Raw genomic sequence first — 12,131 nt, forward strand, 5'->3', positions numbered from 1 at the left:
GTTTGTTTTCTTTTGTTTTTGATTCTGGGAGTCAGTCTTCACTAAATTCTAGGATAGTAAAATTGTTCTGGTGGGACAGGCTGCCAGGAGGACTTAGAAGTTTGCTGCCCTAATGAGAGCTCTCTCTCTCTCCCTAGGGGGTCAGAATGGCTTCAACATTCCACAAGTGACACCCTGCCCTGAAGTGGGAGAGTACTTGAACATGTCTCTGGAGGAGCTGCACTCCTTGGATTCCAGAAGGATTCGAGGCTGTGCACGCAGACTTCTTTGTGATGCGTACATGTGCATGTACCAGAGTCCAACCATGAGCTTGTACAAATAACATGTCATCTGAAAGGGGCAGAGGCCAAGCACAAAGCTTAACACCATGTGTCTTCCAGCTGGCACCCATTATGGGCAATGGGTGTCTTTTTTGTTGATGGCCCTTTAGCAAAGGATTCCTGTGTTTTTAAACAAATTATTTTTGTGTTCTTGAAGTATTTAATAAGCATTTTGCACTCTAGGAAGTATGTTTTGTTGGTTTTTTAAAAGTTTTAATGAAGTTTAGTTTAAATTTTTTGTTTTTTTAAGTTTATTGAGTTTATTGCATTGATAATATAATATTTTTGGAAAGATACAATTTTAATTGTTACGTCTAAAATCTTTTAGTCCATTGAGGATGTAAGTAAATATTTCTTCTTATGGACCAAGGATATTAAATCGTTTTTCTTTTTTGAGTGCCTTGAGGAAGAAATAATATGGTTTTACTGAGTCTGCTGGTGGGTGGCCTTAAATGGCATTACTTTATCCTCAAGAGTACCGCAGGGTCCTGGCCACTCTCCTGGGAGTGCTGACAGTTTAGTATCATCCGATTTGAGTTCTCATTTTCTTCCCAACGGATTTGAGGGAGAAGGGCTTTGATGTAGGGATTGTCCTTCCAGGCACCGTAGGCCTCTGCACAGTTCTCTTGTGCTTTTAAATACTGCTTATGTTCACTAATTATTCATTCTAAAGGGATTATGCAGGAGATGCAACTGTCTTTGGTTTTATATTATGAAATAGCCTTGTATTGTGGGATGTTAACTCTGGAGAGTCGCCCTCATACTCAAAGTATTCATTAAAAACAATCCCCTGATACTCCCTAGGGGGTGTGTGGCTATTATCAGGCTGACCCAAAGGAACACATTTTGTATTCCATTTCCTTTACTGGTATCTTGTTAAAAATTTTTTGCCTGAAGAATATTGTTTTGTTTGTGAAAACATGAATAACATTGTATAAAACAGTCCCTTTCTGTCCGAATGCTCCAATGTAGCCTTAATTTTGTTAGAGACGATTGAAGTGCTGTTATGGAAATAAATGTACCATTACTATTTCTGTATCAGTAAAACGCAGTTTTATGGTTCTTTCTCTTTGAAAAGAAAATTTCTGCCTTCCCCCAGCCTCCCATTTCCCTCCCCCTCCTCTCCCCCTCCCCCCACTCCTCCCCCCCACTCCTCTCCCCCTCCTCCCACTCCTCTCCCCCTCCTCCCACTCCTCTCCCCCTCCCTCTCCAGTACAAAGAGCAGTCAGGGTTCCCTGCCCTGTGGAAAGTCCAAAGTCCTCCCCCCTCCATCCAGGTCTAGGAAGGTGAGCATCCAAACTGGCTAGGCTCCCACAAAGCCAGAACATGAAGTAGGATCAAAACCCAGTGCCATTGTTTTTGGCTTCTCAGCAGCCCTCATTGTCCGCCATATTCAGAGAGTCAGGTTTTATCCCATGCTTTTTCAGTCCCAGTCCAGCTAGACTTGGTGAGCTCCCAAAACGGGGTGAAAACTATTATGTCAGAAGGAGAAGGGGGAAATGTGGGTACAACAGACACTGGTCGTGTGCATCGTTTTCAGAAGGACGTAACTGTACAAAGCAGAATCTAGGAGGAGGATGAAGTAAAAATACAGTTATAATAGGATGTACACATTGCTTACACTTAGAAAACCCAACAGATAAAATGTATAGATAGAAATAGAGAAGAAATACACAAGAAATTTACAAATTTGATCTAAAACATACATGGAATAGTCCATCTTATACTGCCCCCCTTTCCTTCCCTGAGACAGGTCTATGTAGCCCAGGCTAGCCTTGAACTTGAAGAAACTGCCTGCTTTTTAGTCTTCCTGGTGCTGTGATTACATTTGCCCCAAGTTCTAGATTTCTTTTGCTTTTTAGTAGAACACATACAAAAAATTAATCCAGTCTGTGTTTTCAAAGGACATTCTAGGACAATTTATAAAAGTGGAAATTTTCTAGGGCATATTTCCTGATCATAGCTTATGATAGAAGAAGGGGGATGGGAGAAACAAACAGTAAAAAGAGACTCCATTCAAAGCCATTTAATTACTTGGAAATTACAAGGAATGATACAAAGCAGTCTTTTACTAAAATGTAAATGAACCTAAAATTACCAACCTCACAGAAAGCAATAATGGAGGAAACTCCATACAAAACATACGCGATGCTTTATCCTTATTGGAAATTCATAGCCTTAAATTATCCCTATTGGGAACTCAGAGCCTTAAATGTTTTATTTTTTAAAAGAATATAGAGAAAAATAAAATTCAATTTAAAGAGTTATAACACCACCAAAATTAAACAAGCAAAATATTGGAAGAGAAAATAAAGATCTAAATTAACAAATAGGAGGTGAGGAGGAAAGCAGGAAGGGCAGGTCGGCTGACATGTAAGAATGCCCGCACACAGGTGAAGACCCAACAAGTTTCTGAAGGCTCAAAAACCGCACAAAGAAAGAACCAGAGTCTGATAATGTGATGGAGAAGGCGCAGGGCCACAGGGCAGGCAAGAGAAACATAGAGTGGGCTGTGGTTGTCCCTTGTCCACGCTTCCCTGTCCCAGACGAGGGCTCTCTCTTGTTGGCTTTGTTCAAAAATGCGGAAATAATAAATAATATTTTCAACACAGATTATACAAAATTACTTGGTCTAGACACTTTAAAAACAATCAAGAATGAGACTTAACTGCCCAGATGAAGGCATGTGACATCTACAGGCAATTCAGTGACTCCTCATGGACTGGGACTTTGCTCTGAAGTATATTGATGGGTGTTATGGAATATTAGGTGAAGATGTGTTACATTTGTTTGTGCTGTGGAGCATTTGTTTAATGATGCAAAGATATGTTGCATTCTCTTACACTGTGTTTGTTTCACTCTGTGAAGCTGTGTTACTGTGCCTGCCTGAAACACCTGATTGTCTAATAAAGAACTGAACGGGCCAATAGCAAGGAAAGAGAAAGGATACGTGGGGCTGGAAGGCAGAGAGAGAGTAAATAGGAAGAGAAATGGGAAGAGAAGATCAAGGAACAAGAGTAGGAGAGAAGACATTGGGGGCCAGTCACCTAGCTACACAGCAAGCCACAGAGTAAGAGGTAAAGAAAGGCATATAGAATAGAGAAAGATAAAAGTCCAGGAGCAAAAGGTAGATGGGATAATTCAAGTTAAGAAAAGTTGACTAGAAATAAGCTAAGCTAAGACCAGGCATGTGTAAGAAAGAATAAGCTTCTGAGCATTTATTTGGGGGCTGGGTCGTGGGCCCCCAAAGAACAAAGAGAAAAAAACAGCTACAGAGGGAAATTATTATTAGCAAAATCTACTTGTGTCAATAAGGGAATACTAATATTCCAAATTTTAAAAATTTACCTGAATGCTGGTGTGCCGGCATGAGTTTATCTGTTCCACTTGTGTTTAGGTGTTATTGGAGGTCAGAAGAGGGCATAGGGTCCCCCAGAACTGGAGTTACAAGCAGCTGAGAGTGACATGTGGGTGCTGGGAACCAAACCCAGGTCCTTCGTGGTAACAGTAAACTCACTTAACCACTGAGCCATCTGTCCATCCCTCATATCCCAATTTATGTTGTTTGGTTTCTAGAGACAGGGTTTCTCTGTGTAACAGCCCTGGCTGTCCTGGAACTAGCTCTGTAGACCAGGCTGGCCTCAAACTTACAGAGATCTGCCTGCTTCTCCCTCCCAAGTGCTGAGATTAGAGGTATGTGCCACCCCCTGCCCGGCCTTGAGCTTTTCTTTTCCCCTCATCTCCCAATTTTGATGGGAATTCTATGGCTATATAAATGAATGTGCATCAGTGACAGATCATGTTAGCAAATTACTTTCAATTAGTTTAGAAATATCAAAATTCTTCATATTGTAACTTCAACTTTTCTGTAAGTTTGACAGTTTCAATTCTTTTTAATTAAGAAATTACAGAGAAGTGAAAAGACTTCCTGCCAATTTACTTTAGCAATGCTAGTATTAGATAAATAGTTAATGTTTTAATGCATAGACTATTTTGTTACTAAGAATAAAAAGCTAACAAATTCAAACAAGGAACTGCAATGACAAATAGGCCAAAAAAGGTACTTTAGCAGTAGTCAAGATAATGCAGTTTAATGCAACATTAAATTAAAATGTTAATCAAATATCATAAAGGACCTACCAGAATTATGAATTTTTCAAAGCCAGTATGGGTTATTTGGGGCATGTTGGCCGAGTGTTCTCGCACTTTGATGGAATATGGCTAAGCCCTCTGATTTTCTGGTGTGAACTTGGCAAATCCATAAAAAAATAACCATTCATCTTGACCCAGACATTCTACTCTGTAGGATCTATTTATTAGAGAAGGAAATAGAAACAAGAATATTTATTCCATCTTTGTTTTTAGTAGCATAAAACCAACATTTAGAATGACAGCTAACTATTACGATAATGAATGAACTCTAACTATGCCATAGATAAGAATGTAACTATTACTGGAAGGCTATACCAGCTGACTAACAAGAATTCCATATATTTGTATGTGGGTCTATATGTACAGGTTTGTGCATGTGTTCCCCTCCAAAGGGGAAGAAAAATATGCAGAGAAATAGATACAATAGAATCCTCTTGCTTAAAAATAGTATATATGTGTGTATATATATTTATATATGCTTACATAAATGCATAGAAAAATTTAAAAGGAATCCACATAGGCTGTTCCATCGATTAGGGTGAAAAGTTTATACAAAGACAGAAGAAGAGAAATCATTTGGATGGTATTGTACCATCTTGACTAATTTCTATCACTCTATGTGACAACTTGTACCTGGATCGCGGAAACTCTGCCCATTTGGTTAAACTAATTAAGGAAGAACACTACTGTGAAAACAGTGGGAAGTATCATCTGTAGATCAACTGCCAAGCTCCAACGTAGAAGATGAAATCTGAGAAAACCAGCAGTTGGAAGCAGGACAAGTAACTAACAAGCTCAGAGAAAAACATGTGAGGATGGAGATCAAATGCACGGGTGAAGACCAGCGTGCCAAAATCAAGAGAGATGGCTGTCTTAGCTAGGGTTTCTAGTATTGTGAAGAACACCATGGCCACATCTCTTACAGAGGAAAACATTTAATTGGGCAGCTTCCAGTTTTAGAGGTTCAGTCCATTATCATCATGGTGGGACAAGGGCATGCAGGCAGACATGGTGCTGGAGAAGGAAGTGCTGGAGAAGGAGCTGAGAGTTCATACATCTTGACAAGCAGGCAGAAGAAAATGGTCTGAGCGTCACACTGAGTGAAGCGTGAGCAAAGGAGACCTCAAAGCCCACTCCCACACTGACAGACTTCCTCTAACGAGGCCATGCCTACTCCAACAAAACCACATTTCCTAACAGTGCCACTCCCTTTGGAGGGACATTTTCTCTCAAACCATCACACTGGCTAAGAATGGATAAGGACTTAGAGCAGGGCTTGCTTGTTGTGTGCAAGTCCGGGTCCTGCTCCAGTAGTCCAGATTGTTCTAGAACTTACTATATACTCTGGAGGAGCCTTGAAATTGTGATCTTCCTGCCTCAACTTCCTGACTGCTAGAATTAAAAAGTGTGTGTATGACTCAGGAGTTGATTGTTTTATTTACCTAGTTTTTCTAGCTTGTTTACACTGTATTGTTACTGGTTTATTACATTTACCATTGGGCAACCTCATGCATGTATATAAGGCATTCTGAGAATTCTCAATCTCTACCCTTTTTTTTCTCGTGCTAACCTTTGTCTATCCCCACCCTTCCTCCTTACAAATTGCTTTCCCCCATTCTGATTTGTTTTGTCTTTGTGACTTACTGATTTAACCAGGGTTATCTGTGTGATTGTGGTTTTGGAGCTATCCATTGGAGCCTGGTGGGCTCTGCAGTGGGTATAAAATGGAAAAATGATGACGTCGCCTCTCTCAGAACCCTTCATTACCCAGTAGTTCAGTAGGGAGGAGGTAGGGCTCCGAGAACTCTTTGATCCATGATTGACTCTTAAAAAGCCCAATTTTGTGTGGGCCCAGTGCAGACACCTGCAGCTCCAATGAGCTCATGTTTGCAATGGCTGTATCATGTCCTGTGCCAGGGATCAGCTTTGACAAGGATACCAGTTACCAGAGTAGGGGCATGGGGATTAGAAACTTAAGTAAAGAGAACGAAGAGCACAAGTAAAAATAATAAAACAGAAGCACAGTATAGTATCGAGAGGGAGTTCCAGTGACTACTGAAATTGCCTGTGGTTGATTTTCCATACACTTTTATACCCCAATACAACAGAGGGGAGAAGGCAAAAGATGCTTTAACAAGATGCAAGGGACAACTCGAACAGTTATTTGCTTCAATACTTTGAGACATCAAGCCATTAATCAAGGCATCAAGAGGAAGTCATTCTGTTTAGGCAGTGAGCCCACCTCTAGACCAAGTATCCTGTAGGCAGCCACTCCATAGGTCAAACCTCCTAATTCAAAAGAAGGAGCAGAAGTATGCTTGAATTCTCTGACCTCCTGTCAGGGTGTAGACGATCTACCTGCAAGGCCCATCTTAATGTCCAAAACACCAAGTAACCACACCCTAGGTGAGGGTGGGTAGCTACACTTGGGGTCAACAACTTTGAGCAAGGTCAGTTCCCTGACCTTCAGACAAGGTGGAACAGACTCACATTTTTGGGGCAGACCTCCACAGCCCTGAAGATAACATTTTACAGCTCTTACATTCCACAATGTTCTTTGAGCTGTAGAGGGTTGATTAAGAACACTCATCCCTCACTTATTCTCAGTACCTTGTGTAGCTACTTAGTCTCTGAATTTACCACCATTGGTTGCTAAGATAAATTCCCTTGGTTAATGATGAAAAGTATTTTCCTATGTGTATAAACATAAATATTTGGAAAGCTGCTTGGTCTACGTCATCTAGCTAAAGCACAGTAGTACATTCTTTCCTAGGATCTATGGATGTTAAATCTAATCAGAGAGTAATTGGTGGCTATCATTACAGCTATACCACTATTGTACCAATGGGTTCATCTTTCCCGACAGGTCGGCATTGTAGTTCGTAGAGTTCATAGTGGCATAAGACTGTTGAGTTGTCCTCACCACAACTGCCTCAGAAGCCTGCATATATCTCCTGGCACTATGAAAGCTAGCCAATGGCAGGGAGCTTCTAGCTCAGATATAGATATCTCAATATCTTGCATCTAAAGTGTATGATGTCTTCAGTAATAGGGTTTTTAAAAAAGATTATTTTATTTATTATATATACATTGTTCTGTCTGTATGTTTGCCTGCATGCCCAAAGGTGGTGTCAGATCTCATTATAGATGGTTGTGAGCCACCATGTGGTTGCTGGAACTCAGGACCTCTTGAAGAGCAGTCAATGTTCTTAATTTCTGAACCATCTCTCCTGTTCCAGTAATAGGGTATTATTACCTAGTTTTGATGGGAAACCAAGAGAATTGACAAGAGTCTATATTATTTTTGTGGGCTTCTGGTACCTCCCTGGCCAACAATTCATAAGGAGGTGTCTCATGACTGGCACTGGCTGGGATTTTTGTTTGATGGCTTCTAGGATCAGTGTTATTCAGCAACGCAGGCTATCTCTCCTCTAGATCTTCTTTTTAAAACATTATATTGATTTATTTTGTGTGCATGTGCTCACACATACAGGACAAGGAAACATTTTTGTGGGAGTCGGTTCTGTTTTCACCATGTGTATCCCAGGGATTTAACTCATGTTATCGGGATTGATGCAAGTGCCTTTACCCTTCAAGTTATCTCACCAGCCCCCTCCTTTCCCCTTTTAACATGCATGCACACAGCACACACACACACACACACACACACACACACACACACACTTGGTTTTTCAAGACAGGGTACCCTGGCTGGTCTGGAACTCACTTTTGTAGACCTCAAAATCTCTGAAATCTCCCTGCCTCTGCCTCCCAAGTGCTGGGACTAAAGGCATGCACCACCACTCTTAAAATACTTATATTTTTTTAATTGGCTTGCCAAAGTAGTGGGTTTTTTTTTTTTGTCTTTTTCAGGCACCTTTGTTTTGGTTAACCTTTATTCCTGCCTCCTGGTTTCTTGCATCCTCTCACCTTGTGCACTAGTTTATACACGTGGGAGATGGGTGTGCAGTGTTGGTGCAATTATAGTGGAGAATATGGACAGTATGGCGTTGCTGAGAGGGACCCTGAGGGACTCCTCCTAGATAACGCTTGTAAATTCACTGTGTTAGAAGCTTCTGGTTCCTGCGCAAATGGTACAAAAAGAAAAAGGAAAGAGAAAAAAAAAGATAGTAAGTACAAATATTTATAAACATAGAATTCTAGAGCCTGGTGTGATGATGCATGCATTCAGTCCCAGGGTGTGGAGGCAGAGGCAGGCAGCTCTGTGTGAGGTCAGCTAGCTTAGTTTACGTAGAGAGCTTCAAGTCACCAGAGCTCCATAGTGAGATCTTGACTCAAAAACAAACCAAACCAAAACAACAGACAAAGCAATAAAAATATGATATTAGTAAGAGATGTTCCCATGGAATAATAATCCTATCAGCACTAACACTAGGACTAATTAAGTTTTCCTGAGCTCTAACATGGCCGTGTTAAAATACACTAAGGATTTCAATGTATCATTTCCTTTAAGCTTCCCTGAAGCCTACGTAGTAGAAGACGTTATCCACACTTTCTATGCAATGGAACTGAAGTTTACAGAGGTCACAGTAATAATCTCAAAGTTACAAAGGTAAAACTTCCCACCCAAGACTTAAACCACCAGTCCATAGTTCCCTACTCCACTCCTGCCATGGCTGGTGTTTGTGATCATGGCCCAGAGGAAGCTGGAAACACTGTCGTTTTCAGTGTCTTCTGCTCCAGAGCCGAGGGACACGTGCTACCCTTGGTTTGCTTTATCCAAAACAGAAGCCAGAGTGACCCACTATTTGGAGATTCTGGATAGATGAAGCTGTAACTGTGTTTTGTAAATCCTTATGAGATTTCAATAACTGAAGCTCTACAAAATTAGTTACATTGCAAGTAAAATTTTTATGAATTGTTATAAAATGTATCAGTTATACATTCTGAGTGCCACGTAGATTAAATTTATTGCACTTTTTTAAAAAAAAAACTCAATTTAACAACAAAGCATGCATCTTTGGTGTTTCTAAGCAGAAATTTTTTTCAAAATAATATTTCACTGTGGACTTTTTCTTGGCAATTCATATGATTTCCTAGAGGCTCCTGCCGAGTATACATTTACTACATAAACATAAAACTTGACTCCCCTAGTCAGAGCAACAACTGCCTGTGAGTGTCGGTGGACTTTATGGATACGTGCGGTCTGAATAAGGCCTTCCCTGAGCCCTGCCCTACTTCCCTGGTATTTCATAGTTGGTCTCCAGAAGCTATTTGTCCCAGTGTTTTGACTAAACATTCCTTTATTTTCCTAGAGTCAAGAATATAATTTTAAAACTCTTCCCCGATCACATTTCTTCCAATATGCCTGTCAAGTCAGCCATAATTGCTTTGAACATCTAACCTTTCCCTAACCCTCCACCACATCCACACAACTACACATAACAATATGCGCAGCTCTTTTTCATTTTCCAAAAGAAAGGAATCCTTGGGGGGAAAAGATTTGACAGCCCCTGTTATAAGATAATTGTAATATTAAAAAAAAAAACAGAGAAGAGGAAAGAGAAAGAGAAGCGAGACAGATGATGTATGCTGGAGACGTGTGAACGCTTACTTGAAAAAATAGCTTCAGAAATTCAATTGAGACTGAAAGGAAATTATGCAAATCATCATTTTTGCACAAAAGCATCATGGAAAAGAAGGAAACTGTCTTGGTCTTTAGTCTTCCACAGTCCTGTCAAAGAAAGATTGTCAACTGGACTGTTAACATCCTGAATTCTGATTAAAGGAAACAAAACAAAATTCTATCGCCGCTCATTTGAATCGCAAGGAAAAGAGATTATTTTGAGTGAAATAACCAAATGTTATTTTCAATATTGCTCTGTTTAAGTTTCACTCAGTACCATAACCATTACTGAATTCTTTGATGAGGTCTTTGGTATTTCTATTACATATACTACACATAGGAAGTGCTTCATAATAAACGTATCGGCTAGCCTATTGGATTAGTTTATGTGCCATTAAATCATGATGAAAATTTTATTTTTTAAATTATGCTGATTGCTTTAAGAAATGATTTTCAAATTTCCCTCTTAAACTTTATCTGCTCACCTAATTCATATATTCCATGAAATTTCAAGAGATGTGTAAAGGAGTCATGTACATGTAGTTTTCAGTCTTCCTCACACTGTGGCCTTTGAATGTGGTTCCTCATGCTTTGGAGCCCCCCGACTATGAGATTATTTTCATTGCTACTTCATAACTGTGATTTTTGCAGCTGTGAAGATTCATCATGTAAATATGTGTGTTTTCTGATGGTCTTAACAACCTCTGTGAAAAGATCACCCGAACCACAGGGTCGCGACCCACAGGTTGAGAACCACTACCTTGTAAGACCTGAAATTCTGAGGAATAAGGTAAATGCTGGTGGTAAATTTTTTGTAATATTGTTTGAGGGGAACAAGGAACAGAAAAAGAATAAGAAAATTTATTTTAAGGGATGAAGAAAAATAATGACCTCAGGCTAGTTTTCAGGAAGATGTGGCTGAAGTGAAGTGTCATTAGTGGGCTAGCTCGTGTGGATAGTCACGTGCTTTATTTAGGATCAGGAAAAAGCTGAGGTGAAGAGTTAGTTATAACAAAGCAAAAGGTTCCGATGAGACCTTTTCTCCTGTGACAAGACAGAATATAGGTTTCTGCTTTATTTTACCCAAAACTTAGGGTGGGTAATCTGATCACATCCACAACTTTCCCATAATATCTTTAAAAAGCAAGGAAAGGAGGAAGGATGGAAAGCAAAAAGAAGAGAGGGCCAGTGTGGTGGTCCACCTTTAATCTTAGTACCTGGAAGGCAGAGGCAGGGGCATTTCCAAGCAGTCCAGGCCAGCAGACCCTACACATTGAGTTCAGGCCAGCCAGGACTACACAGTGAAATCTCTCTCTCTCTCTCTCTCTCTCTCTCTCTCTCTCTCTCTCTCTCTCTCAATGTTAAGAGTGTAGTGCTCCTGCTGGAGACTTGAGCTGTGTCTACCACCAATGTCATATTGTTTCTAGCTACCTGTAAGAGCAAATCCAGCTCCAGGGGATCTGGGACCACATCGGGCACCTGCTGGCACCTGCACACACCCTCCCCTGCCTAATTTAAACAAACAAAAAAGGTTCTAAACATCAAGAAGCCCTGGCTCCTAACTGTTTCCTCTCTAGTGCATTCCTGTATTTTCTCTATGTGTGCATTTTAAAGCGACCTACTTGCTGGCCTTAGGAAGGTCTACATTTATCTTTAAATTTTATCAGGAAGAAAGAAGGCTGATAAATAATTCTTAATATAAAAAGACAGTTTACCGGGGAAGATTATGAAATTTCATTTCCCAAAGATGATAAAGCGATGGATATTTATCGACTTTCTCCCTAACAGCTCGGATTAGGTGACATTTTCTTGGAAGCAAAAAGTCTCCTTCAAAGATTTAACTTTTCAAGTAATAATGGAATTTGACAAGATAAAGTATTTCTAATAGAAATGAAGAAATCCTATTATTTTTCTCTCACATAGGTTAACGTTATTTTCAAGTGAACTTGGAACTGAAAATATATTAGGGAAATGTTTTCCTTGTAATTTAATATTACTAAGCAAAATTATTTTCTGAGGCTTGCTGTATGTGGCTCCCACGCACTTTCAGAGCCCTGGCGGGAGCTTGTGTC

General features: G+C 40.1%; 1 protein-coding gene and 1 long non-coding RNA gene across 2 annotated transcripts in view; one reads left to right on the top strand and one right to left on the bottom strand.

Annotated features, from left to right (window-relative positions):
* LOC121462853 (ubiquitin carboxyl-terminal hydrolase CYLD-like) overlaps positions 1-1,316 on the top strand; it is a 75,571-nt gene extending 74,255 nt beyond the window's left edge. Inside the window, 1 exon segment of the mRNA XM_041674816.1 lies at positions 138-1,316. Within this exon segment, the coding sequence (XP_041530750.1) occupies positions 138-322 (185 nt within the window). The 3' untranslated portion in view covers positions 323-1,316.
* A 549-nt stretch (positions 1,317-1,865) lies between these two features.
* LOC121462856 lies at positions 1,866-8,513 on the bottom strand. Its single transcript, XR_005976375.1, has 3 exons — positions 8,403-8,513; positions 4,461-4,629; positions 1,866-1,886 (listed from the first exon to the last, which is right to left on the bottom strand). It is a non-coding gene; the product is annotated as an uncharacterized LOC121462856 (long non-coding RNA).
* Between the last annotated feature and the right edge of the window lie 3,618 nt (positions 8,514-12,131).

Source organism: Microtus oregoni, unplaced genomic scaffold, assembly GCF_018167655.1.
Source record: "Microtus oregoni isolate MIOR12 unplaced genomic scaffold, Mior012 000025F_ref0000491, whole genome shotgun sequence".
In the NCBI taxonomy this organism is placed as follows: Eukaryota; Metazoa; Chordata; class Mammalia; order Rodentia; family Cricetidae; genus Microtus; species Microtus oregoni.